Source organism: Mchenga conophoros, linkage group LG14 (genome assembly GCF_057382185.1).
Source record: "Mchenga conophoros isolate Kocher_MC1m ecotype Shallow Benthic linkage group LG14, M_conophoros_male_GT1.1, whole genome shotgun sequence".
In the NCBI taxonomy this organism is placed as follows: Eukaryota; Metazoa; Chordata; class Actinopteri; order Cichliformes; family Cichlidae; genus Mchenga; species Mchenga conophoros.
In genome coordinates this window covers 2,786,016-2,813,416 of record NC_140539.1, presented here as the reverse complement: position 1 = coordinate 2,813,416, position 27,401 = coordinate 2,786,016, and the positions used below count along the sequence as shown (strand labels likewise).

The window sequence follows — 27,401 nt, the reverse complement described above, 5'->3', positions numbered from 1 at the left end:
GCCTGCAGGTATCAGGCTGTTGTTCTCCTTCATCTCATAGTGGACAGGAATTATTTTTTGGAGCGGCACAAATAATTTGTGTTCTGTAAATAGCTTGAAATGTTTATTTAAAAAAAAAACGCCTTGGCTGCATTTTTAGGTAAACAGCTGCAAAAAATGTTGTTGTTTGCATAACTCAGTTACCTTTTTGAAGAAGTAACTATATAATTAACTGCCCAGCATTGGTCATTATTTACTGTATTTTGCAGACAGAGTTACAGACTCTCTCCCAGACCACAGACTCATACTCATGATATGAGTCAGAGCTTCATAAATTTCTTTTTTAGAAAGTTGTGTTTTCAAAATTGGAGTTTAAGTTATTTTTACTTCCAATAGTTTTAACATGCTGCACAGGTCATGAACAAGATTTCTTTAAAAAAAAAAAAAAATCATTGTAAGTGGGCTAAAGCAGTTAATTAAAAGTAGTCTAACATAAATGCTGTAATTTGATTACTTTAATAAACCATGTAACCTGGGTGGATTGGATGCTGGCGTGACCACAGTGCACACGTCTGCTGTTGCTCACAGTGGTCCAAGAGACCACTCAGGGAGTTTGTGTGTTCGCTCAGACACATGAAAAATTAGAGGGAACATCCCTACAGTGTAATCCTGCCCCCACCGTGCTTCGCTGTAGTGATGGTGGTGTTCGGGTGATGAGCGGTGCCTGGTTGAGGTCTGCATGACAGACTAGTGTGCTGGGATGCATCATCAGTGATGTAACATGAGGTCATCACAGGTTTTAAACCTCTCAACATCAGACACCCTCTCTCACCTGGATTAATCAGACTCACAGCCGCAGTCGTCAACAGATCTGCCTTCTTGATCCAAAGACACCTTGTGGCTTTCTCTGCTGCCTCGCTACCTGATCTAACGACCCTCATTTATGCCCGGCAATAGAAGCACTTTGCAGAGTGAACACTTTACAAATCCTGGGCATCCCACCTCTGCATGCTCGCAGGAAGATCGTCCGCCTGTGCCTGCTACTATGCACACTTTACCTCGTTTGCCTCTTTTATGTGCTCTGCAGGGTGTACTTTTAATTCCAGCACGATCAAATATATGTAAAAAAAAAAAGATTATGATTTGTATAGCAGCAATCCTAACCCTTTAAAATCTGTCTTGTGTGTAAAATGTCAGTGATGGAAGCTGTAAGGCTAGTCTATAAAAGGAGTAAAAGTTTCACAGTGAAATGTAGTGGCAATTGCCAAAAATGACAATTTCCAAGTAAAGTCTGAAGTTCCTTTCCACTCGCTGTATTATGCACTATAACTCACCTATACTTAAAGCCAGATTTAAAGGAAGAAAACTTGAAGGACTGAAATCAAATAAACTGAATATTTCATCTCCTCAGTGTAAAAGTGTCCTGTTGTTTGCTGGGATGGTGAAGTCCAGATGTGTACAGCTGACGGACAGCAAAGAGGGAAACTGTGATGGTCAACGATGTTTTAATGTTTTTGAAGCTAACAGTGAAGCAGTAACAGGACAACAGTGAACACATCCCACACGTCTCCTTTGAACTCTGAAGAGAGAAGCGGGCTGTTGGAGACATCGCAGCTTCAATTTGAACTTTGTCCTGCGCCCCCCACCCCCGACACCACCACTTGAACTACACTATTCCCTTTCAGACATCAGCAGATCATCTTGGCCAAGCAGGAAAAAGGAACTTGCACCTCAGCCGAAGCTGGATTAGAAACTGCTGCCGAGACCTGTTTTGTAATCCTCTGGAGAAGATGCAGACGTAGCCCTCACAGCACACACGTCAAATCATGCAAAGTTTCTCCATGATTCACTTTTTAAGACAAAGAAATATTCATGATCCTTCTCTTTGTATGCACCTGTTTACAAGTAAAGTCTGTAGATAAGAAATCTACTCAGAGGTGGAGGGGTGGGGGGTCTATTTAAGCCAAAGCACTGAGTGTTTAGCTGAGAGCTGGACCTCCTCCTCAGCTACAGCCCCTCACATCACTGTTACAGAGGGAGACATTGACAGCACTGAAGCAACAGCAAGGCAAAGCTCGTTTTCTTCATTCGTTCTTTTCAAAACAAACTAAATACTAAATTAACAGCGGACTATTCATCCATGGCATCACATTCTCAGTAACGTTGCACAGAATCTCCACAGCCTGTGTTCAGCCTCGACTGTGCAAAATCTCATCCTTCATCTGCTACAGCATGCGTCCATGCCTTTCTTCACGCCACTGTTACGCAGCGTCTCTTTAAGCGCTCATTTCTCCTTCACCTCTTATATTGACAGACTGCTTTAGTGAAACAAGGGTCCATGTGTAATGTTAGAATTGCACTAACGAAAAAATCCCATCCAGAGAAGCTGGTGATTCCCAAACTGTGGACTAAATATTAGACTGAAAGCATCTGCAGTGGAAGGCTTTACAGGATCACAGGTACATAAACAGTGCTGTGAACAAGAGCTTGCCCCGTTCTTGATATACACATTGTTTTTTGCATTTTTGTCTCACTTTCAGGTCATCATACAACTGTTAATGTTACACAGACATAACCAGAATAAGCTCAAAATTAGGATTAAGGGTAAAAAGTTATCCAAACCTACCTGGCCTAAAGTCTAAAAACTGGTCGAGTATGGAGGAGCACTGGTGGGGTGTTGGCCATGAACAACCTGTTAAGGTCATGGACTTGCTGGTATATTTGGGATTGTGTTGTTCTGCTGCGTAACCCGAGCACGCTCGAGCTGTACGTCGAGAGCAGAACTCCTTTTTCCATCCAGATCCTTAATCATCCAAGCAGCCCACTTCCACTCCCACTCCCTCCACATGCTCTTACTGTGATGTTCTTTTTATGAAAAGCTGTTTTTGTTTTTTTCCTTTTTCAAACAGGGCCAGGTAGGTTCTTTTGTCCCTCACCAAAAATCACAAATCAATGAAAAACGTATGTTATCTCATTTTAAATGTTGTCTGATGATCTTAATCACTGCAGTGTGACAAACATGCATGAAATGAAGAAATCAGGAGGCAAATACTTTGTCGCAGCACTGTAGCTTACTCCAAATATACAGAACAAAATCCAAACAGGTTTCAAATGGACCAACTAGGTGTTCAAATGTTCTGTTTTCTCATGTCAGTGAGCCAAACCCATTAACATGGTTAAGTCACGCACACAGCTCTGGCTACACACCTGCTGTTCAAACTATTTGTGTGTGACAGGCAGAAGAGAGCTGGCTTTAAGAGAGACAGAGGCACTAAAAGAGCTGTTTTCAGATAGACACTGACTTGAGTGGCTGCCCCAAGGCTCAGGATAAGGTCAATAAGGATTATTTAGAACTGAGAATAATGAAAAGATACAATATTACAGTCTAAAAATAAGAACATGTTCCTTTAAAGCCCTTTCGGCACAAAGTATGTAATGGCCGTTGCATACTTTGTCCACTAGAGAGCCTAAGTTAGCTTTAAAATACCAACATGGCAGCTGTAGAGCTGGTGTCCTGCAGGCTTTAGATATGACCCTGGGTCAACACACCTGAATCCAATGATTAGTTCATTGTCAGGCCTCTGGAAACCTTTTTAATTTAGCCATTTAAACCAGCTGTGTTGGATCAAGCACATGTAAAACCTGCAGGACGCCAGTCCTTGAGGCCTGGAGTTCCCCCACCCCTGTTATAGAGCTAAGATGTCGAGTAAAACTGAAAACCAGCCGAAGCTGAGCTTTTAAATAAAGCAACAGATGAGATTCTGGACAGCGAGACTCTGAACGATGGGCCAGTAACAGAAAAACATATCAGGAACTTTAATGGGATTTTCTGACAGGAGGGTGTGAAGCAGAGAGGCCACATGCACAATAATCAGGCTGCTATGCAAACACGCACACAAGCACACAATATTGGTCCCCACTGTAGCGCCGTTAAGGATATAATAGTTTATTTAGCACTTCAAAATATGGGTCCGTCTACAGACAGATAACTGCAAGCTGGTGTAAGGCTGGTAGTCATCGGTGGAGCACTTGGGCACCGAGAGTTGTGTTCCACTCACTCACTCACACATACAGCCTCAAGATGAACAAAGCGAGGCTGCGGAGCCTTTGCACATGTAGCAGCTTCCTCTTTGCCCTCCCATCCGTGTCCCTTGTTATCATAGTGTTGAGCCATTTCTCATTCAGTAAGAAAACTTAAACAAAGGGCTACATAAACATATGTTTGCATATAAATTATTGGCATTTTAATGATGCTATGTCAGTACTAAGCTGGAAAAAAAGACCTGTGAAAACCTGTTGTGTGTAAAAACCACACCTGGTGTTATCACATTCTCCTCCACGCAACTTTGAGGGTTCGCGTTCAGTTAATTGCAAAGAAAAAAACAACAACAAAAAGCCTTCAAATAAAACTCAAGAGTACAATCTGTATTTTCTTTAACTGTACAAGTGTCAAAAATATCCAACTATTTCCAGCTGTGATCTGCCAAGTGATGCTGATGGATGTGCAGGTATTCCACAGATGCTGTCGTGCAGCTCTTGAGAACACGGGTTCGCTCCCGGAGATCTGAGCTACACTGGTACGGTACAAAAGCAAAACTGCTGTCCAGGAAGAAAAAGGCGAGTGAGATGAGAGGCGAGGAGGTCGTGCGTCATCCTTATAGGACGTCTGACGTTTCTTTTCGAGTCCCCAGTCTCGGGCATGTGTCCTCTTTCTGTTGGAGAAACGCAGTGACTGCATCTTGATGGTGAGAGTGTGTTGATGAGGTTTGATAAGTGTCTTCTCTATTTATTTTTTTTATTCCATGAAAACGTGTGTATGTCTGTGTGTGTGTACTGGCAGCATACAAAGTCAACCAAGCTGCCAGTGATGTTTGAATTTGCTGTGTTACTAATCCGTGTGAAACTGAAGCATCACATTTTGGGCTCAAATCATGTCCACACCAGGCTAAAACCCACCCACTTGTCTCTTTTCCCTCCTCTCTTCTCCTTCGGTCAACCAATCAGCCGAGACAGGGGCGGGTGGGGCCTAGGCTCTGGGCCAATAGGAAAGCTTGTACCACCTCCTGGGTCTGCTGGGGTGTAGTGTTGACGTCCTCCAGGGCATCCGCCACTGCAAACTGCCGGTCCCTCAGCCGGTTCCAGTTGGACAGTACGTTGTGGTATTCAAACACCTTCTCGTAGTTTCCCACTGAGTTGTAGAGTTTGATCAGGCCTCGGTAGTCGTACTCCAGCCCACTGTAACCCTCGCCAAACAGCTTTTTACCTGTGAAGACAGAAACATCACAGACCATGTTTCATTCAGTCTCTCTGACTCGAGCCCCGTTTTTGATAATGTTACCCTCTTCCATTGTAGCGAAGTAACGTCAGGTGTTGGACTGATTAATGTCAGCTCTACATAAATGATTACATAACAATAACAGCAAAACTTGGCAATTAACTGAGAAGTAGGTTGAGTATGATGCATCTCAGTACAACATGTTCTGTGACGAAGCAACATCAGGACCCAGGCCTTGGGCCTCATTTACTGTGACACTAAAAAACATGGACGTGAACTTGTTCTGCTCTTACTGACCGATAGCGATGGAGCGCAGATAGAGCCTCTCTGCATCCTCGTACTGGTTCATGTCATAGTTGTAGAGGGAGGCCAGGTGACCCACAGACAGAGCCACCTCATAGTCTTCGTGGCCCAGTAGCTGCTCCTTAATCTGGATGGCTTTGATGTGCATCTCCTCTGCCTCCTGGTTACACAAATACGTGTGCAAGACAAAGAGATATGAATCACAAACAAAGACAAAACTCAAAGGCAATATTTATTTGGTTTCCATGGCCTTTCCCATAAATCAAACATCCAGCTACGTTTCCACTGAAAACAAAAAGTGGTTCAGTGCCTGTAAGTGTTGTAACTGGGTCAAAGTAAAGTTGTCACATTACACTCTGAAAGCAAGTTATGGCCTTTCACACTTAAATTGTTTTCCAGTCCATTTCCAATGGACTAAAAGGAATAACGTGTAGTCCCAAGTCAGTCTCTCATTAACAGCAGGATATTAGATACTTGCCCAAAGTCATTTCAGCTGCAGACTAGAACTTCTGCAGGATTACTTTTAACCTCCACTCTGGCTTTTTATAGGCCAAAGACAGCATCTAAGACTGGTGCACACTCTTTATAAATGTGCACCACTCTGATATTTGTGTAATCCCAGCCAACTGCAATGACAATATTTCACATCTCATCATTTCTGGCTTTAAATAGCAAAAACCATTCAGTCTCCCACAAACAGTGGTTTGTGCTTGTAAAAGCACAATGTGACTCACTCTCACACAAACACTCATCTCTTAATCAAGATGAGGTGAATGTGGAATAGCTGTTCTCTGCCGTTGACCTTTTCTTACACTGAGATTATTTTTATCACAAGGCAGCACAACTGGCACACGCTGGGATGGTTTATGCCCCTTAATTTTAATTATTGTGTCAAATATTACAAACCACACATGTCCTCCTCACCTTAAACTTCCTCATGGACTGGTAGAGTCGTCCGAGGTTGCCATAGTGTTTGGCTGTCTGTACGTTGAACTCTCCGAAAGCCTTCTTGGCCAGCTGCAGCGAGGAGAGGTGCAGGTCGTGAGCCTCCTGCAGGAGGCGCTCTTCTGTCTCTTTATTGTGACAGTCGATGGCAATTTCTTCCAGAATCAGGGCTGTTGGGGAAAAACAAGCAAACGCGGATAGAGTCTATAAGACATAATGCACAGCTTCAAACAGATACAGCACTGTGCAAAAGTCTTGAGCTATCCCTAACTTCTTATGTTTTAAAGGATTCATGTAAACTGGTCTTAATCAATAATTCTCCAGGCGTCCTGAAGCTCTTTCAAACTGTTTGTTTGGACATCGGCTGCTTTTTCACTCACTTGCTGAATGTTTTTTTAATCTGTCAAACCACAAAAGTTTGACCTACGAATAGACAACTTAGCAAAGAACCAGTTTTAAATTGTTCTTTCAAGGTACTTTATTACAAGCAGCCAGTCACACACACGAGCATAATACTACTCTCCACTTTGCCTGCCTTACCTTTGACTCTCTTAGAGGAGGCCAGCAGAAGATGGTCCTCAGGCAGAATGTGAGTTATGATGTCTATGGCACGTTCTGCATGGAATCTGAGGGACAAACACAGCACTCAGTCGTGTAACTCAGACTTGGCTGGAAACTCTACATATTGGGGACAAACACTTCCAAGAATATCAAGTGTTTCCATTGAACAAAGTTGTTTTGCAGCTCATACGGTCCAAAAGTGGATCAAAGGTCTCACCATTAGGCAATGCTGACTCACAGCCTTTGTATACACGAGGAGCATCACATGATTAATTACACAAACAACAGGCATCTCCAGTCATCTTTACGTCTGCCCGTGTGTACAGTTAAACATTTGATATGTGCAGCTGCATACACATTACCCAAATACCAGAGTCTGACTTTGGGTGTTGGACTACATTTACAAGGCAGCTCATGAGGAATGTAATTAGCCGAGTTTAGAAGATGCACTCACAGAGCATTGTCAAATTTCCCAGAGCTGTACTGGTGCACATATGAGGAGTAGGCTAGGTCTTCATGGGCTGTGGCAACATGGATGTTCTTCCCCCCAAAGACCGATTGTCGGATATCCAGCGCTGTCTGGGATTTGTACATCAGACAAGATTGAATTAAATAACATCACTGAAAACAAGAGCATACTCCTGTAGCACATCGCTCTACGTACCTGGTAAATAGCAACCGATTGGCATATGTTGTCCACATTTAATAAGTAAAATCCATAATCTAGCAGCGTGTCGGAGTACTTGGGATGCTTGTGTCCAAAATGTTCTCTGTAAGACAATATTTTCAGTCAGAAACTGCGATGTTAGAAAGTACCCTGTCGAGTCTTCATTACACCCAGCGGGTTACCTTGCTAGAAACACTGCATGTTTGATCAGCTGCTCTGCTTTTCTGAACTCTCTTTTCACCACGCAGGCCTGCAGGGAAGAGACAATCCACAGTTTACACATGTGTCTGGAAGACTAGTGTAAAAATTCAGACAAAGACTGATCTGAGCGATAAATACATGTGTGAGTGTTACCTTGGAGGCCTGGCGAAGGACATCAACCACTACTTTGACAGGCAGCCCTGGAGTAATTTCCTTCATAGCCTCTATACACCACCTGTACGCCTGAGAGACAAGGTCATTGCAGACAGAAAGGACTTTCAGTTGTCTCAGTATCAAAACTGTAAAGCACCTCAGTGGTCAAACCTACACACCTCGTCATAGTGGCTTTTGGCAAAGAGCAAGGCACAGAGCTCGCCGTACAGCGCTGCCTTGTTGGCCTGGTGGCCATGTTTGGCTAGTTTGTCCATGTAAGACTGAGCAAGCTTGAAGGTCTCCTCCCCAAGGTGGTACTTGCAGTTTCCATTACGGACATGAAGCAGCCTGAAGAGAGAAGACAGGGACGCTTCAGTCTCAGTCTTATCTGCTGTATTACTGCATAACTGTCAATTTAAAAACAACAAAAGCTGTGGAAGGAAACTGCTGCACTGGTTTCCCTGAAAATAACTGGATTCAGTTTTCCGCAATTTGCAACATGTGTGTGTGCATGTATGAGAGAAGCTCAGGCTGGCTGTCACCACTGCTACCGTCTCCTGGATTCCTCAGTTTGTATGGATGGTGAAGCCCATCTTTAATGTGGTGTTAGTGCTACTGGGGCACCACACAGGACAGTCCTGTTGATTTTCTACACTATAGATTTCCAGTGTAACAGGGAATCGAGCCACATGCAGATGCTCTCTAACGACACTGCAGTGGTTGGGTGGGCAGGAGTCAGAGTACAGGTACTGGTGAGACGTTTTGTGGGATGGTCCAACAAAAATCTCCCCTTCCTGAACGTCCCCAGGACAAAGAGATGGTTGCTGACTTCCATAGTTCACTTAAATGACTGGACACTAAACTGGAGAACCCAACAGTGATGCTGTGTACAACAGGCGGATGAACAGTCTCTAGTTTCTCGGGATGCTGGTAGACATGTAGCAGGATCAACAAACTAATCTGGAATCGTCATTGGGCAGCAAGGGACAGGCGGTCACTGAACAAACTGCTCTCCATCACGGACAACCCATCACACCCACTCGGTTACACACTACAGAGACAGCAGAGCTCATATAAAACTGTACCACAGCTTACATGTTTGTGCCCGGTCAACACACCCGTCAGGACCAAATATGCTACAGAAACATCTGGATCAAACATTTTTGCAGCTTTTTCTTAGCTCTACAGTGTTCAGTTTATTCATTAATACCATCTGCTAGGATTCATTTATATACAAGGCCTTAAATATGGGCCCATGGTACTTCTAACAATCTTGCTGTTTTAGTTTATAACAGTTACAGTGTTGTTACTCCATGACAGATAGCTGCTACTTCCACTCAGAAGGAAAGCTTAACCGTCTGTGATGAGATACAGTTTCTGTGTTTTATCCGTTTTCATCTGATAAGAATCAAAAAAATGTAAAGACAGACTGTTTAACAGCTCTTCATATGAATCACTCAGTGGCTTTTATTCACAACTAACATTTCAAGCTGTGCTGTCAGACGCCTAAGTGTTCTGGGAGAAAACACATGTTGTGTAACATCATATCTGGCACATCTAACAATTATGGTATTGTAACTATAGGACACAGAGTTCCCTGGTGAATAAAAGCAGCTCTTTGACACTGACCTGACACAGCATTCCACAGCCCGGTAGCAGTGGAGGACCTCACTGTGGAGCGTGCACAGCTGCAGGCACGACAGAAACACTTTCTCTGCATCTCCATACCAGCCCGCATCAGACAAGAAGCCACCTACAAACAGAAACATGACAGTCATCTGCCTAACAACTATGGTGTCTGCTGGTCATAGCACAAGGGTCTTAAGAAAACCAAACTTTGACTGGAAGTTTGGTCACTTAGAAAGAAATCTCTAGAGCATAGGTGTCAAACTCTGGCCCGTGGGCCAAATTTGGCCCGCAGCCTAATTACATTTGGCCTGCGAAGCCATACCAAATTATTATTAGAGCTGGCCTACTGGTATTATACAGCTAATATATATATTAGCTGTATAATACTAATACTTTGCTTGTTCCATATTCAGTTTTCCAGCAAAACCTATTTGAGTCCATAAGAAAAGATTCATTCTTACATCTGGAGGAAGATTTTTTTTTCAATAAATATTAATGTTAGCCTGCAACTTTGTTCCATTTTGAATTTTGGCCCACTCTGTATTTGAGTTTGACACCCCTGCTCTAAAGTTTTAAGGCACAGAGAATATCAACCCAAAATCCAGAAACACACATTATGTAAAAGTTAATGACATGCAAATCAGTTTCTAAGTGAAATAAATATTTAGTATTTTGGTGGAGAAACCCTTGTTGGGAAGCACAGCAGTAAGATGTTTCTTGTAGGGATTTTGGCCCATTGCTCTTTACAGAAACTCTAAAACCTGGCTGTTGCTTAGCAACTTGAGGCTTCGGCTCACTCCACAAATTTCATATAGGAATGCCAAGCTTCTTCTTATCCTCTCCTTTGTTACCTTGTTGGTATGTTTTGGGTTAATGTCATGTGGGAAGACTTTTGTTCTTTGGTGGAGAAACTGGAAAGAAACTGATTCTGCAGACAGGTGTGCTTTATACACATAATGAGTTAAGATGGGGAGTATCTGGAATTCACTGACTAATGTTTCAGAGATCTATGGGAGCTAGAACTCTGCTCAAATATTAAATTCTCTCAATGACATGACAATAGGGCTGAACGATATATCGCATTTGCGATAATATCGCGACATGATCAAGTGCAATTTTCTAACCGCAAAGGCTGCGATTATACTCTGGACATGTCCAAATTCATGGGCTGCATCCTCCTGAGGCCGCATTTGTGGACCGATTACGTCACAGCGACGCGCCGAAGGCTGTCCAAATTACTACCATATCCCAGAATTCATAGCGCGGCCCAGCCAAACTCCAGTTTCCAGAAATGGCGGCCGCTACTAAGTTTTAAAATTACTCATACTAATCTTTCTGGGTCACAAAATAAACTTTTAACATATTTTCAGGCGAGAAAGTAGCTGTGTAAACATCAAATATCTGCTCGGTTTATCAAGATATCCCATATTTGCAAAAGTGCTTCGACGTTTTCAGAGGCGTCTGCTACCCACCAGCTCGACAGCTAGCCGGGAGCTCGAGGGTTACTGATGCGGCCGAGAACGGCACAACTCCCGGCACATCATTTTCAGATCACCGCGGAGTTTCGCTGCTCGGGTTAAACGTGATATATAAGTCACTTAGACAACCTAAAAATGTTATTGTTGGGCTTTTTTCAGTGTTTTGTTTGTTCGTGAGTAAATCGGTTTGGCTGAGATTAAAGTTATTAGATTAGATAAAATAAAACTTTATTAATCCCCCGGGTGGGTTCCTCCTTGGTTTTCACACAGCTGACTAAACATCAAACAGAAAACTTATTAAACAGAAGTATGAGACAGTCGAGAATTTACACCAGTGTCTGGTTATATTTTAGATAGCAAGAAGCAGACGGCCGAGTTTATTAAACTCCACCGAGACAGCGGTGACGCTAATCAGAACTAGACCGTCCAATTTCACGCCTTTAAACTTTAAAGGCGTGTTTGTGTGTGTGTTTATACAATTGCTATTATGTTTGCACTTTATGTGTAATGTTACTGACTGCAGAGATCAGTAAGATGTGTGTATTTTTTATTTATTAGTTTTATTTATTTAATATTATTTTTTAATTGAATGACTGTCTAGTAGTTCACAGATGTCGAAAAACTGAGTGTGGTAAAGCCACTGATTTTGTTTATGTATATTTCTGCAATCTGCACATTGTACTGACTTTCATTTTAATGTTTACACCAGGGTTCCTTGTCAGCACTTTATGCTCAGATGTTTGTAAGCTAAAAATAAACTATTGTGTATGTTCAAATATACTGTTGTGATTGAAGAAGTTAAATAAAAATGTCAGTCATCAATTCATGCATCACCTCATGTCATCATAACAGAGGTCTGTCTTCCAGGAAAGAACAGTTTAAAATTAATGTAATATAGTATTGGCCATACTATATGATGTATTGCTTGTCTTTGTTTAATAATACAGAAGACAAAGACCTTAAAAAATAATCGCATATCGCATCGCAATCGCAATATTGGGGCAAAAAAAATCGCAATTAGATTATTTTCCATAATCGTTCAGCCCTACATGACAATTATTATAATAACGTATTATCATAATACATATGGCCTAGGGCTGTTCAATATAACGATATGTATCTGATGACTATATAAAAACGTCTATCGTTTCATTTTACCCTCTCGTTTGTTTCGTGGTGTCACAAAATAAACTGTTTACGGTAATATTTGTTCATGTTCTGATGGTCACTGTAGTGGCTGTATTAATTTCTTAAAGTTCTCTCTTTCTCTTATATTTAATATCACCACACTACGGACGGACAAGCGCCTGTTTTTATGTGTTGTCGTTAGCAACAACCACGGTAACACCATCGCGTGTTCGATTGTTTATGTTCCACATAAACCTTTCACAATAAAGCTCAAGATCCTGTTGAGACTTTTCAAAATAAACTGAATCACGTGAAAGAGCAGATTATTTACAGATGAAAAGTAAAAAAGAGCCGTCCGGTGCTAAAAAATAAACCTTAGACTCAAACGTTAGAACAGGCTTTTCCCCGCAGCACGCCGTGTAATAAATACTCACAAAGAAAACGGCGCCGTTACAACTTATGTCTAAAAATGTGTCGTTTCAGCATCGGTTAAAACACTCGACTCCAGCTACATGACGCACAGCTGGAAACACTTCACCTGCCCGAGATTCACAGACTTTACAGAAAATGTTACATTTTTGTGATTTATATCGTTATCGGGACGATAGAGGTCTTATATCGGGATATGAGATTTTGGTCATATCGCACAGCCCTAATATGGCCCACATTATATGCTGTTTATATTGTACGTTATCAACCACCTAACATAAGGACAGCTCTGCACTTCTATCCCACACAGTGCTTATCTGAAGCCTCCACTGCCCAGCCCTGACATTTACCCAGCACAAAGCCAAACTGGATGGCCTTCTCTTTGACGTGGGCGTCAGACTCGGCGATGTAGGAGCAGCGGCGGCTGAAGGAGTTTGCCAGAACTGAGGCCACTTTCACACCGTGGTCCATAAGGGCCTGGAAACAGTGGTGCAGGAGGTGTCTGCAGTGATGAAGTCAAAGGGAGACATCGGGTCAACAGTCAAATTGCAGGAAACACAAAAAATAAAAAAATCCAGTCCACAAGCAGCTTTTAGCGTAAACAGATTCTTATCAGTCATGGCCGTAGACAGCATGGCACCATCCCTACTGTACAGAACACCTGGCACAGTTAACTAGCAGTAAGAATATCACACAAGGGACCGTCAAGAAATGAACAACAGGTCAGTGTACGCAGTTGATGTCCTCGTCATACAGAAGGGATCTCATTTCCATATATGAGCATTCCTCAGTCTAAAGAAGATTCACATGAAACGATGTCTACGATGATAGGTGCCAAATGTGTTTTCAAAGATCTACAAACAAGACCTTAAATTCTCTAGTTAGAAATTATATGATGGAAGCAATCACAATATTAGAGTTTTGGTTGATGGACATTGCTTCCTTCCTCTCTGTTCCAGCATCATTAGTGTTTCACACCTATCAGCCTGCCTAACACTACATTTAACAGAGTGGACAAGAGTTTCAAAAGAGCTAAAAACAGATTTCTCTGGTTACCTAAAAACATGTTTAACATCATTAAGGGCACCCGACTAAACCTATGCTTGGTTCCAGTGTAAAAACTGGTTCCATCCACTGTTGGAAAAAAAAGAAGAAAAAAAAAAAAGAAGAGGATTCCAGTATGAACAAATGAAAATGAAAGTTTGGTGAATGATGAAAAAACCGGCATTCACCAAACTCCAAATACCATCTTTACTGATGACAAAGTGGCCAGAGCTCATTAAAATGACTCTTTTCTACCCTCCTAAATTTAAAGTTTAGCATCCCAGTGTACAGTGACATATACTTGTATACTTCCTCTATGTTTAGTAGCCAAAGGGTCTCCAAAGGTTAGGAATATTAATATTCCTCGTTTTACTGGATTAAGATAGAAGTTCTGCTTTTCATTTAACGTGTTGCCATGGTGAATTGTGCTATCAAAGCTCCATTGAAGGTGGCTTTCTTTCCCTACTCGCACACACTAAACTCAAGGTGAACGTACTCGGAGTTAACTGATCTCAAAGGTAATCAACTTGCAGTTTATGGTTAATCTCAGACTCTGCTGAACCTGCTCAGGACTGCAGTGGAAGTGTGAAAACTACTTTAGGAGAGTGATGGGCACAGTTTGGCCCCATTATGTTCTTACCTTTTGTCTGAAGCCCGCAGCACTTTAGCAAACACCTCCAGCTCACAGAACTCTCCCCCCAGCTGGCAGAGTCGACCCTGCTGGTAGAGCTGAGAGCACAGCACAGTGAGACACAGTGAGAAATGAGATTCAGTAACAATACAACAGATGTCATCTCTATAGGTACAAGTCAAATTTCTTAATGTGCAGGGGAACCAATGTCTCAGCTGCAGGTAAATGACAGTCTAACCTGTAACTACAGGAGTGAAGCTGAACATTTTTTACTCTGCTTTAAGTGATGCAACCAATGTTGTCTGCTGAACAGGATCTTAAACAAAAAAAAAAAAAAAAAAAAATTGCTGATGTCTGGCCTGTCATCAAAGTGCACGCAGCTGGAAACTGTTATACTGAGCCAGGATTATGCTTGTTTATGGACATGCACGTGGGCTGCTGTGGACCCCACCCTCCAACTCTGCTTGCAGTCTGCCTGGAATGTCCATACAGAGCATCACAATCACATCTGATAAGAAAATCAACACCACTCAGATTAAATAGACCCTCGTACACTTGTGGACACAGACAGTATAATCCATATAATCCTTGACACGAATGGCTCACCATAGTGGTGTTTGTGACGGAAACTATTAATCACAGATGTCTCTCTCCAAGGTTCTTACATGAAATCTCACCTAATGAAAACTTGTACTGCAGCCACTGCTGTACTGGGGCGTTATTTTGGTTGTGCAGCTTTAACCTTTCAGTGCTTGTAATTTAAGTCAAACGCTCTACTCACAAGTAGTCACCTAGCTGTGGAGGGCAGTGGGAACCAGAAACAGGAAAACATGTGCAGTGTGGACAAGACAACTTCATGATATTAGGTGTGTGCGCCATTTATGTGTCACCATTTCATAGTGTGTGTAAAAACACAGTGACAATTGTCTAGAACGGTGCTTAAAATTCTAGCATGAACTCCACAGATGTTCATGTTGCCCTCAGGATGATTTGGCACACTGGTAAAAATCAGTGTCAGTGCTGGTGAATTCACCATGTGCTATGTTTCAGCAAACTGCTGAAACTGACAGGAACCTCCACAGTGCACACAGAACAGTACCACAGCACTCAGCTTTTAGATGCTAGCTTGTGTTTGATGAAAACTGACACTTTTGTTACAGCTGTACCTTCAATTTATTGTAATGACTTAAACTCGTGGCAGCATTTTCACATGAATTAGTCCAAAGCAGACTTTGAGCACACTGAGCAAAACTCCAGTATATCGTATCAAAAACACATCAGCAAAATGGGTAAACCAGCACTTGTGTTATTGTGCTTTCCTAATCATGTTAGGAGGCACTGAGCACATCGAGTCCATGCCCCAGACTTCATGTCAGTGTGTTTCTCCTGGGAACTGGGGCATCTGAGCTCTAAGGAAAAACCCATTTTGGTTTATTTACAGAAAATATTTATTCATGCTTTTGCTGGATTTGCACCAGAGTCATTATATAAAAGGAGAAAATGTTAACGAAAGCGTAAGAAAGTAACAAAATTATGTGCATTTGTAGCAGAAGAAAAACTTTCAGGGAAAAACAAAGATTTTTTACTGGGTTTCTGTCACAGTGACCACTGAAATGCACAGATGGTGCAGACCACCCAAAACTTTGTTGTACATGTACAATGACAATAAAAGCCTATCCTATCCTAAACTTAGAATTCTCTCCCCATTCAAGTCTGTATGGGTTTTAAAGTAACTGCCCAGCAGCGTTTCAGATAGCGTCTGTGTTTAATGTTGCTTCTGAAATGGCTTTGGTTTGTGCCCACTAGGACAATAAACATGTATTTTAAAATGTTAATGAATCAATACAAACACAATTGAAAATGCTCTCTTCCCCTTTTCCATAAGTGTGAAGACGAGCTGACTGACAGCTTAAAGGTTTAATTCTTACTGTTAGACAAGAGAAAATTTATAATAAACTTTTATACCATAACCACTGACAGTGTCTAATGAAGGTTTTATGTCACCTTGACCCTTGTTTTTCAAGAAAGACTCCATCTGGAACCTGCAGCACAAAGTAAGTTTAACACACTCAGCATATCATTTCTTTATCTGAACGTTTAAGCACTTTGGTCAGCAAGACTGCAAAAGCACCGTTTTAGTTTGTTTTCCAGCTGTTGTCGTGTTGTTGGTGCGAGAAAAAAAGCTCAGAATAAATAAATAAAATGGAATTCAAACCACTGCTTGCAAATTGAATATAATAAGGTCAACAAGTACAAAGAGGAGCCTTTTTTTAGAGAATAATTTAATGTTAAAATTATCTGCAACCAATGAGAAAATAAAACCTAATAATAATCAAGGAACACAGAATATGAATATTTATTCATAAAGAATATTTCCCCTTACTACTGCTCATCAGGGAAAAACAAACTGACACTACTAAAAAACTTCAGACCCTCTTACTATCCAAAGGGATCTTCCTGGAAGAGACACCATTTTCCTAAACACTGATTGGTCAGTAGGCAGTGTTTTGAATTTCCAGTGACTGCTCTATAAATCATCAGAACACACAGAAACCCACAATGCCCGATTTCTTCCCAACTTAGCCTTAAGACACGTGGAGTAAAACTAATTATTTTTCCATCTGTGTCTTAAGACACACAGAGAGGCGCACATTAACAGAAGGACTACATGAATCAAAGTTACCAAATTGCCCCAGTTCTTAGCTCCATTGGCCCCCTGTCTTAATGAAGCTCTATTTTTTTCTTTCTTTGGGGGGGGACACAGTGCAGTTTGCAGGTTAACACCTGCCAGTAAAATTAACTGCAACCACGCCAAGCTGGATGTGAAACCTCATCTCTCAGGAAAATCAAGATCGATCCAAGATAAGGGCATTTTTGCCTGTAACTATTTTTCTACAATACTTCTTACTAGAGCAGGGCGATATAGCCAAAAAAATTTATCACAATATATATTTGAAAATTTGCGATAACGATATAACCGACGATATAATTGATGCGAGACAAAATACAACTCCACAACTTTACTAGCGCAAAAAGACAACCTTCCATTTATTTTCACTTAAACAAGAAGCTGGTTTTTATGTGCATTAAAGCTTTATAAAAATGTAACAGTGCAAATGCAAATTCCTTGCTGAAAGTTTAACCAAAAGGCATTTCCAGTAGAAATGGGCTGACATATCCTGAGCATAACCATGTATAATATCCACTGAAGTTAAAAAGAGGTGCTTTGCAACATTAAACTGCAGTGTGCAGTACGCATTTTTCGGACCATAAGGTGCACGGGATTATAAGGCACATTAAGCGAAACAAAGCAGTCAGATAAATCAAATTTTATTAAACTCATTCTTCTTGCTTCCTCCACTTCTGTACCATTGATTCATTAATGTTGAATTCTCTGGCAGCTGCTCTATTCCCATGTTGTTGCAGTATATTAATGACTAGGGTTGCCAACCGTCCCTTAAAATACGGAATCGTCCCGTATTTAGAAACAAAAGTACACGTCCCGTATTGAGCTAATAAGGGACGCACTTTGTCCCGTAATACAGTGAGAATCAAAAGTAGTCTATAACTTTTAATGGAATTAACGGTTCGTTTGAAAACATAATTCCCAGCCCCTCTCCTGCTTTGTGACCAATGAGCTAACAGCACACTTACGAGTATGACAATTCAGATTACCGCTCATCTCATTGGTCGAGGAAAGGTCGCTTACGGAGAAAATACCGGAAGACAACAGATGACCACAACAAGAAGCATGGCCAACAGGGAAACAAACGCCGACACTGCGGTGCAAGTCTCGGACGACAGTAAACCTAAAGCTGGGCAAACACTGTGCGATTTTTTCAGTCACGTTATTCAGCTCCTGCTCAAACTGCACGATTGACTCGCAGGGGTTAGAAGTTCGTATGTCACGATGCAGGTCTCACACTATACCGCCCGATGCTCTGATGCGACCTGAGTGCTCACACTGTGCCTCCATAACATGAAGGTTATAACAGAAAATCTGTCGCGCTCTCTCTCTCCGTCTTACACTCACACAGACACACACACCACCATCAACTTTGCTAAATTGCTAATGAAAAACATTGATCGGGCAGCTGTGATTGAGCAGCAGTGTAAATCCAACTATTTTCACGGTTGTGTGCCTCCATTGCTTGTGTCCAGATCACACGCTGCACAGCCGTGCTGCTCCATCTTTTTCACCAACGTTTACGTTTGCGCGCGAGCAGTGTGAGCGGCTGTGGTGACACCCTCACGAGCGATTGATGATCGGGAGCTGGTCGTGAGGTGTTAATCGCTTCTCGTTACCCCACGTATACTACACGATGCACGATGAAGGCCAAAATCGGTCCGATCACTCAAAAATCGGCTCAAAATGGGCCTAAAAACGCACAGTGTAAGCCCAGCATTAGAGCAGCAATGTTTGTTCAGAGAAAGGGAAAAATGGGAAAAGGAAAACACCTGGCTGGAAAAAGTTAATATGGGCATGTGCAGTGAATATCAGCGCTATGTGGCCAGAAGTGTGATAATATAACTTATTTTGTGTAATAAACAACTGCAAGGATGGATGATTACAACAAATAGATGACTAATACATAAAAGTAATACATAGATGAATAATGATGATGAGTTAAGATGCGTAATCATGGGAACAAGCGGGTTTTCAAACGGGAGCAGCTGATTAGCATTAAGCCAATTGTACTAAATGCACTAAATGTGCACTGTTACAAGAATGTTTTTCTTTCTATTGTTTTCTATTATTTTAAGTTAAGCAGGACAGAGTTCTTTTAAAGAAAGATTTACTTATATTCTCAAAAGTTAAGCATGACAGGCTTCTGTTTAAGAAAGAGACCTGTTTTACTGTGTTAATGTTGTCATTTTGAGCTAAAAAATAAATGGCTAAATGATCATTTGTTTCACATGTGTTTATATCACAAAGAATACACATCTACTTAAATCAAATTCAAGTCAAATGGTTAAAAAAATAATTTCACACACAAAAAAAGAGCTAGAAAATTCACCACACTGGGAAGGGTGAAGACAACTGGGTCGCCCGGCCCTGGCCACGAGGTGTCCCTTATTTATTTTTCAGGGAGTTGGCAACCCTATTAATGACTAACCTCGTATTGTGGATGGATTATCTCAGTTGTTCTCCTGACTGAAGTTTGGTCCGTTTACAGTATCCTGCCATGCGATTGCATTTGTCTCTAACCATGAAGAACCTTCACGTTAACTTTTATAAGTGGAAAAGTGTTAGTGTTCGTCCTCCAGCTTCACTGTTTATGTTATGCTAACATAGCTGTGTGGCTAGCGATCACGTAGCACATCATTATATAGCAGCTAGCCCAACTTCAGTAACCCTACAAACGTCACTGCTGTTTAGTTTCCTGTCTTCATTTATGTTGGAAGTGATAGCAGAGCTGTACGTTTGATTTTTTTCAGAAATCTCTTAGTCAGAACATGCTATATCATGCTTAGGTAACTAGCGAAACTAGCGAGCTAACTTCCGCTAGCTTCCTGCTAACTTCTAACTCCGTTAAATGTAATAACTTTTGTTTTCATGGATGCCTGGAAGTTAAACTTTATAGTTACACCTGGTAAAGCAGCAATGCTGATCGTTTTATTAAAGATGAAAGAATTTAGACAGTTTTTAACTCTTAGTGATGCTACAGTGTTCGTTTGACCTGATGCATACGGAGTTTAGGACCCAGATTACTCCCAGATTTAAGGGCATCTTAGTCCGACGGCCGCTTGCATGTTCTGCAAAAAAAATGTGCTTTGTCGTGTATCTGACGGACAAACACCAAACCAGTTCCACATCACTGAAGTTGCACCATTTTTACAAACCAATTCTGGTTCATCAGTTTCACTCAACAATCGGCCATGTGCGTATGAAAACAAAGGCACTGCGCATGCGCGTTTTACTCATATTCTATCGCGATATTTCATTTTCCTATCGTTGCCTAACATTATACCGGTATTACCGTGAACGGTATAATATGGCCCAGCCCTATTTACAATGCAAGATGTTGTTTATATGATGACAAAGACACACCGTCACTGGAGATGGTGGAGACCAAAATAGAGCTTAAAAACAGATTCATGTGGTCAAAGTCAAAGCTAACCATGTGTGATAGATATGCAAACTTGCACATCCGTTAAAGCCAGTGATATCTGCACAGCCTTTGTAACGTGTGATGATTCGACTTTTTAGTGCACTTAAGGCAAACGTAAAAACAATCCCAGTCTTTCTTTCACACTGTTACATGATTACATTAATACTACCACGCCTCTCTGTCAACGCTCACATTGTTGATGCTGTCTAATCAGCTCCACTTCGACAACTGCTCTTTAATACACGTGTAATATTTTCTGTCACAGCTTCAGCTGAATCAGTTTAATTTAACCCTTCGACAGCACAAGGTCAAAGCAAGAAGCACATATGACATTTTTGTTTGCGTCTTACGGAAAACTACTCATGCCGAGTTCCATCAACAACTCCCTTAAAAGCTGTTATTCCGCCTTTATGGAAACTTTTCTTTATAAGCGTCTCTGAACCACACTCGGGTTTCTGATATCACCTATTTCGACAGAGCCAGTAGGGGCAGTAGTGCTCATGGGGTTTCAGGTTTGACCCTAAAGCCTACCCAGACACACGTGCAAACGCTCATGCACACACACTGTCACCGCGATGTTAGCCGGCAACATTCAGGCATAAACTCATTTTGAGCAATAAACTTTATTTCCAACTAAAAGTTTAAGAGGAGAGACATTAAAAGAGAATCGCTTTTACCTGGATACGTTGGTGTTAGGGTGCAACAGCTAATTCAAATAACAGTGGACTACTGTGCCTTTAACAAAAAAGCAGAGCCCGTGCACGCAGGCTAACGACATCCGAGGAGACCCGGAGAGCACGCCTTCCACCGAGACAATGCCCTAAAGAAAGTAACAACACTAAAATTCAAAAGGTTCTTCTTCTGACCATGCTCCACCTCTCCACTAAGTTTACTGAAATGCAGACAGTTACTTTTACTGTAATCTTGCTGACAGGCAGATAATCAGTAAAACTGAGCCAATCACATACCTCTGACTTCTCTTTAGCAAGTAACCAAGAGTAACTGGACATAAATCTTTATTTTAAAAAAGTAAAAATCAGTTTAACAACAAAACAGAGTTCAAACCCCATTTACAGGAAGTGACGGTGCGGGCGCACACACCATGCATATACCTTGGTTGGCCCAGTAACCTTTGTCATCTCCACAGACGCAGTTTCACTCTGACTACTGTCACACAGACAAAGCCTTAAACTAACGGCCTCAGCTGGATCAAACTTTACTAAGAATGCACAATTTGTGTTAACGGGCTGTGCTAATGAAGTGACGCAAATAAATTACCGCAAATGCCTTTCAGCAGTAACAGCAGGGTGCTGGTGTTTGACCGAACTGACATAACAGGTATGAGGAGGGAGCTGGTGTCTCTTCAGGTAATTTAAGTAAGAGTTGTAAGATCAGCTGATGGGCAGGGTGTGACTCCACCTTCATTCTTCACATTTATTTCCACAAAAACAGAAACACTGAACCATACAAAACCTAAAAAATGTATTTATAGATACAGGCTCAGCGAGTTTGAAAAATGTTAAAGGTCACACTGCTACTGAGGCTTTTCTCCTGCCTGAGAGGACGAGCACATCGTTAGGGTGGTGTCTCCTCGCAGCATGAAGAACCCAAACCACAGCCGGGGTTTCCTGGGTGGATTTTAAATTGGCAATGATGTGGTTTAAGTCTACAGAATAAAGTGCTGTACAAATGCAAAGTAAGTAAGTGGTCAGCAAGACTAGGAAAGCATTATATAAATGTATAAAACTAACAACACGTCTGCTGGGCACAGGTGTGCTGTAAGCACAACACAGAACAAGAACCTTTTCAATTATCCTGGTTTTTGGGCACAACACATGAAAACTGTGTCAAGTGCCAAAAAAGTGCCAAGATGTGGTTTTATGAAAGGTAAGCTGACGATCAGAAGGTATTTACAGGTCACTGACAACCTCGCAGAGACAACGAGACTAAAGAAAGCCACTGTCCCAAAGAGTCATGGGTTTATCTGCTCCCTGCATAGTCCTGCACGTTGGTGTGCAGGTTGTGGTAATACTAAATATGAGTGGAAACTGCACGGAATGTAAAAAACAGACTATCATTAGAAAATAATACATGATCTCGTGTTCTGAGATAATGGATGGGAATCGTGTGTGTTTTGTTTTGGGAGAGATGAATTCTATTAAAAAAGGCCTCCGGTCCTTTTCACAGATCACTCCAGCTGCTGTAACGACACCTGCGTGCAGTCTATTACAACACAGAAATGGTTTCCTGGTGCACAGCGGTGAGAGCCACTGAAACATGGAATGACACCAACAAACATCAGCGCTTAATGACATCCACCCGACGGAGTGCAACAGCTCTGAACTGTGAACATTTATTTCGCTGGTGCCTCGTGTATCTGCTGCTTCTGCTGGCTGAAAACTACATGGGGATTTTAGCTTGCGTGTTGCGAATCCAAAGAAGCTGTGCACGTCTAACCCTACGCCTTTCACTTTCTTTAATAAGTCATCGCTGGTATAAAGATGAAGATATCCCAAAGTTAGACGTCTGAGGGCTGCTTTTTTAAAATCTTGGTCATTTTGGCCTGTATTTGTATAGCGCTTTTCTAGTCCCTAAGGACCCCAAAGCGCTTTACACATCCAGTCATCCACACATTCACACACTGGTGATGGCAGCTACACTGTAGCCACAGCCACCCTGGGGCGCACTGACAGAGGCGAGGCTGCCGGACACTGGCGCCACCGGGCCCTCTGACCACCACCAGTAGGCAACGGGTGAAGTGTCTTGCCCAAGGACACAACGACCGAGACTGTCCAAGCCGGGGCTCGAACCGGCAACCTTCCGATTACAAGGCGAACTCCCAACTCTTGAACCACGATCGCCCCATTTTGCAGAAAAGCTCTGATGCTGAGCCAAAGCAAAGCGAGATTAATGGGTCAGTGAGCTACGTCGAGCTTCAAGTCAGAGTTCTTGGTGTTACCAAAGTGGCCCTCTTTGTAACTGACCAACTCACCATGGCAACTTCTTCTGAGCACAAAACCTTAGAGAAACTCTTTTATTTGCATCATATTTTAACTGCAATGTAAATTCTCTGTATTCTCTATGTGCCAGTTGTTAAGCTGTTTAGCTTACTAACAGCAAATGAAGCTACAAAGTCAGAGCAGTGCAAACTGTGCATCTTGTTGTTAGTGGCTTGTGCAGTCTATTCTTTTGGTGATGCCAGAAATCTATACATTTTTGCTTTACTTTGCTGCCAAGTCTCCTTTACACTGTTGAATTGGAAGCTACTAGAACACACAACAACAACCAAGAATAGCTATTTGATCAATGAAGTTAATTTCCCTTTGTGTGCAGGCAAACTAAAAGGATTTCCACATCTCCTTCATTAGCCGGTGGGTCAGTAAGTTTCAGTGTTTAAATGTATCCAGTTTAAAGTTTCCGAGCTAATGTGAGGCAGTTATGTTAAAAATGAACAGCAGCACCGTGAGCACACCCACACTTAAAACAATTAACTCTGATTAAAATGCTCATCGTACCGCTCTGGGCGCTAAATCACAGGATTAACAATTTTCTGCAACATTAATTTCCTGTCTTCTTTGCAACAGTGTTGCAATGTAATGTTAGATTTTATCACCATTTCAATATAATCATTTGATAACACTCACTGGAGTCGGCTGTGCTCGTGGGGATTATTCTGTGCTGAAGGAGAGTCGGGCAACACATTAAAAGCCCCTTTGATGAGAATGTGCATCGGACCCAGAGCAGAAAGCTCAGCTTAACACAGGAAGCTGATAACCACCGTTGTGATACCTGTTATGTCCAGCTGGGGTTTTAGATTTTTTCAACTCCGCTAAAGCAAAGAAAGCCCGGCTGTATTGAATTTCCCTCGTAGTGCAAGTGTTTGCATTTCTTTTATATCACTAAAATCTGCAACAGGCCAACAATGATAAACCACATCTTCAAGTATGAAGCCAAAGATCAACTTAATAGAAGGTGTGTGTGTGTGTGTGTGTGTGTGTGTGTGTGTGTGTGTGTGTGTGTGTGTGTACGCACCTGTGTGGCAACAGTCGATAAAGTCTATTGATTTGTGGAAAAAAGTGACAAAAACAGTGATTTTACTTCCCACTGGGGGGGCGATGCCTAACATCCATGTGATCTTACCCAGACTGAGGCACCAGTAGATCACTGGTGACCTTTTTCTTTCATCCTGCAGAAGCAGGACAAACGGCTGTCCACTCCTTTAAACCTTGCTGTTAACGATGTAACATTTTTCCACATGTACTAAAACAAGCTGCAACATCTGATGTCGTCTTTGAGCTCAGAAATGTCACTGCAGTCACACACACACAAATATTACATCACCTTGTGGATCAAGGGATCCTGAAACAGAAATCCTGAAAAGGGCTCATGGGAAGGCCAATTCTGCATACGCCCAATGCCACCCAATGGCAGTGACCTTGGCTCCTCCAGTGAACACAGCTACCCCTACTTAGCTGCCTCCAAAGTTCTCATGCCTAGCACTGATTTCAGTGGTGGATCTGCACCTAAAGAGCAGAACCGACTGCCAAGGAATCTTTGAGCAACATCAGCAGCTAAAATGTTTCATTAGATTTTGGTTGCAATGCAGGATGATGCTATATAGTTTATATCTAGTAAGGTCGATACCTTAAAATTGGACTACATACAGTTTTCGCTCGGCAGAGCCCCACACCCACTCTCCTTTTGCACACAGATCTCTGCAGATTCTCCCGTAGCAAGCAGGGAGACATGGCTCTGATCCAAAACAACAAATATCTTGTGTTGGTTTTGACACTCTAAGGTTAACATTAACTTCTGTTAAATATCCATGTGTGGGAAGAGTTGACAATATTTGAATGAAAACACAAAGAAACGACTGTTTTTAAAGGCACCAAACAGCCTTTTGTACTTTGCAGAAAAGCTGCATGTCTGTGTGATCTAGGGCCATTTATAAGTCATCCACGTTCAGGGATGTGCAGTTAGGACTACAGGGAAATATGTTTCTCTTCATGAACTGTGCACACAGAACCCCATAAGCACCTGCAGGACCACAGAGTATGCATTGGCCAGTCATTAACCTACCAGCTGCCGAGTACAAAATCTACGTGAAGCTGGATGGCAACTGCAGAAACTGGAGCAGCTAATACTCCTGTTTATGTACGGCTGCCTCGAGAGGCTGATGCTGAGCTCACGCGGCTCACTCATTTCATTTTTCTCATCACTGCTAATACAACCCCAGTGCCAAAAACACTGTGCACATAATGCAATGACTGAGGTGCAGATCCACTATGTTGTTTTTATGATCAGTTGTCAATAAAATATTTAATATTTAAAATGAGAAAATGTACCGCTTTAAGAGACGTTGTTACAATTCTGTATCCCCTCTATTTTAGCACCACTTGTGGTGTTACTGGGAACTGAGGAAAGCATTTGCTGGACTTTTGAGAGAGCAAAGTGTTTGAAAGGTTGAACCTGAGGTACGCCAGATCAGCACCATGAAGCTATACTGTGGTAACAGATGAAGCGTGCACTCGAGCAGCGTCCTGCTGACACACAAGGCCCTACCTGAAAAAGACATCCATCATCTGGATGGGAGCATATCTTTCATACCTTTCAGCCTCGGGTGCCTTTTCCAAACGTGCAAGCAGCAAATTCCATCAGCACCTATCCAATTATGTAACCCTAATACATTAGCACATCCCATAGTACCCAGGCAGATTACTAAACATCCTCCTACATGATTAGCATTAAAGCTGACCACAACATCACTGATGAGCTTAGCTTTGAGAATTACATCTTCACAAATTCTATAGCCATAAGATATATTGACAATATGGATAAATATAATTATATTAAGCAATCTGTACAAATAATATTGATGGAATTCTAACAATACACCTAAGCCATTTTAATAAACTGGCCCAGCTACATGCTGTGGGTCTGAGGTCAGCAGGGTACCCGCCTTCTACTCGGGCCTGAACCCATGCATCAATGAGAGGTGACAGCTACCCAACTGAAGACAGGACTGATTAATGCTCAAGTGCTGAATCACAGGCTGCAGGCAGCCAATCACACATGGGGATCAACACAGAGCACAAAGCTGCAGGAAGAGAGACTAAAGCCCCCTTGTGTGTCATGAGAGGTAGCAGCTAACTGTATTCATGACACAAGCAGCAGAAAACGATCCGTACAACCACTGCACACAGAAACCTGGCTGTCCTCCACATCTCTGATTAACCGCAAAACAAACAAACAACAACAAAAAAACAGCAAATAAATCTTTGAAGTTGTTTTTTAATGTGAAGGATGATAAGAATCAGATTCATGAATTCATTTTGTTACATGATTCGTTATTCAGTTCAGATTCTGAGCTCCTCTCTGAGTCTGAGCTGTAGACTTTAGGGCTGCCACGATTAGTCGACTAGTCACGATTACGTCGACTATCAAAATCGTCGACGACTGATTTAATAGTCGACGTGTCATTTGAAGCTTTGTAAGATCCTGAAAGACGCAGGAATAATAGCAGGATTTAAGAGTGTAATAACAGACTGAAACAGAAGATGGCAGCACTGCATGTACAAGGATGCCAACTGCCGTTAAACCCCGAAGAAGAAGAAGCTGTGTCCCAGAATTCATAGCGCGGCCCAGCTCAGTTTCCAACAATGGTGGCAGCTAGTTGGTTTTACTCTTATTATTCTTTCTGGGTCACAAAATAAATGTTTAACATATTTTCAGGCGAGAATGTAGCTGTGTAAACCTCAAATATCTGCTCAGTTTATCAGGACACCACATATTTTCAAAAGTGCTCCGACGTTTTCAGAGACGTCTGTTACCCACTAGCTCGATAGCTAGCCGGAGGCTAGGCTAG

The 27,401-nt window shown here is 42.0% G+C and overlaps 2 protein-coding genes across 3 annotated transcripts in view; one reads left to right on the top strand and one right to left on the bottom strand.

Moving 5' to 3' along the window:
* Nucleotides 1-27,401, top strand: part of LOC146559085 (uncharacterized) — a 72,529-nt gene that overhangs the window by 18,446 nt on the left and 26,682 nt on the right. The gene's annotated exons all lie outside the window — the stretch shown is intronic.
* LOC146559086 (amyloid protein-binding protein 2-like) overlaps nucleotides 1,466-27,401 on the bottom strand; it is a 35,600-nt gene continuing 9,664 nt past the window's right edge. Inside the window, exons 2-13 of one of the 2 annotated variants that reach the window (XM_085244758.1) lie at nucleotides 14,433-14,521; nucleotides 13,099-13,250; nucleotides 9,714-9,837; nucleotides 8,264-8,432; nucleotides 8,085-8,174; nucleotides 7,913-7,980; nucleotides 7,728-7,833; nucleotides 7,518-7,642; nucleotides 7,043-7,128; nucleotides 6,482-6,672; nucleotides 5,552-5,717; nucleotides 1,466-5,242 (exon numbers count right to left, since the gene is read on the bottom strand). In XM_085244758.1, coding sequence (XP_085100884.1) covers nucleotides 4,980-5,242; nucleotides 5,552-5,717; nucleotides 6,482-6,672; nucleotides 7,043-7,128; nucleotides 7,518-7,642; nucleotides 7,728-7,833; nucleotides 7,913-7,980; nucleotides 8,085-8,174; nucleotides 8,264-8,432; nucleotides 9,714-9,837; nucleotides 13,099-13,250; nucleotides 14,433-14,521 — 1,629 coding nt within the window. In that variant the 3' untranslated portion in view covers nucleotides 1,466-4,979. Of the gene's footprint in view, nucleotides 5,243-5,551; nucleotides 5,718-6,481; nucleotides 6,673-7,042; nucleotides 7,129-7,517; nucleotides 7,643-7,727; nucleotides 7,834-7,912; nucleotides 7,981-8,084; nucleotides 8,175-8,263; nucleotides 8,433-9,713; nucleotides 9,863-13,098; nucleotides 13,251-14,432; nucleotides 14,522-27,401 lie in introns of those variants that run through there. The other variant, XM_085244759.1, reaches the window with a different exon arrangement.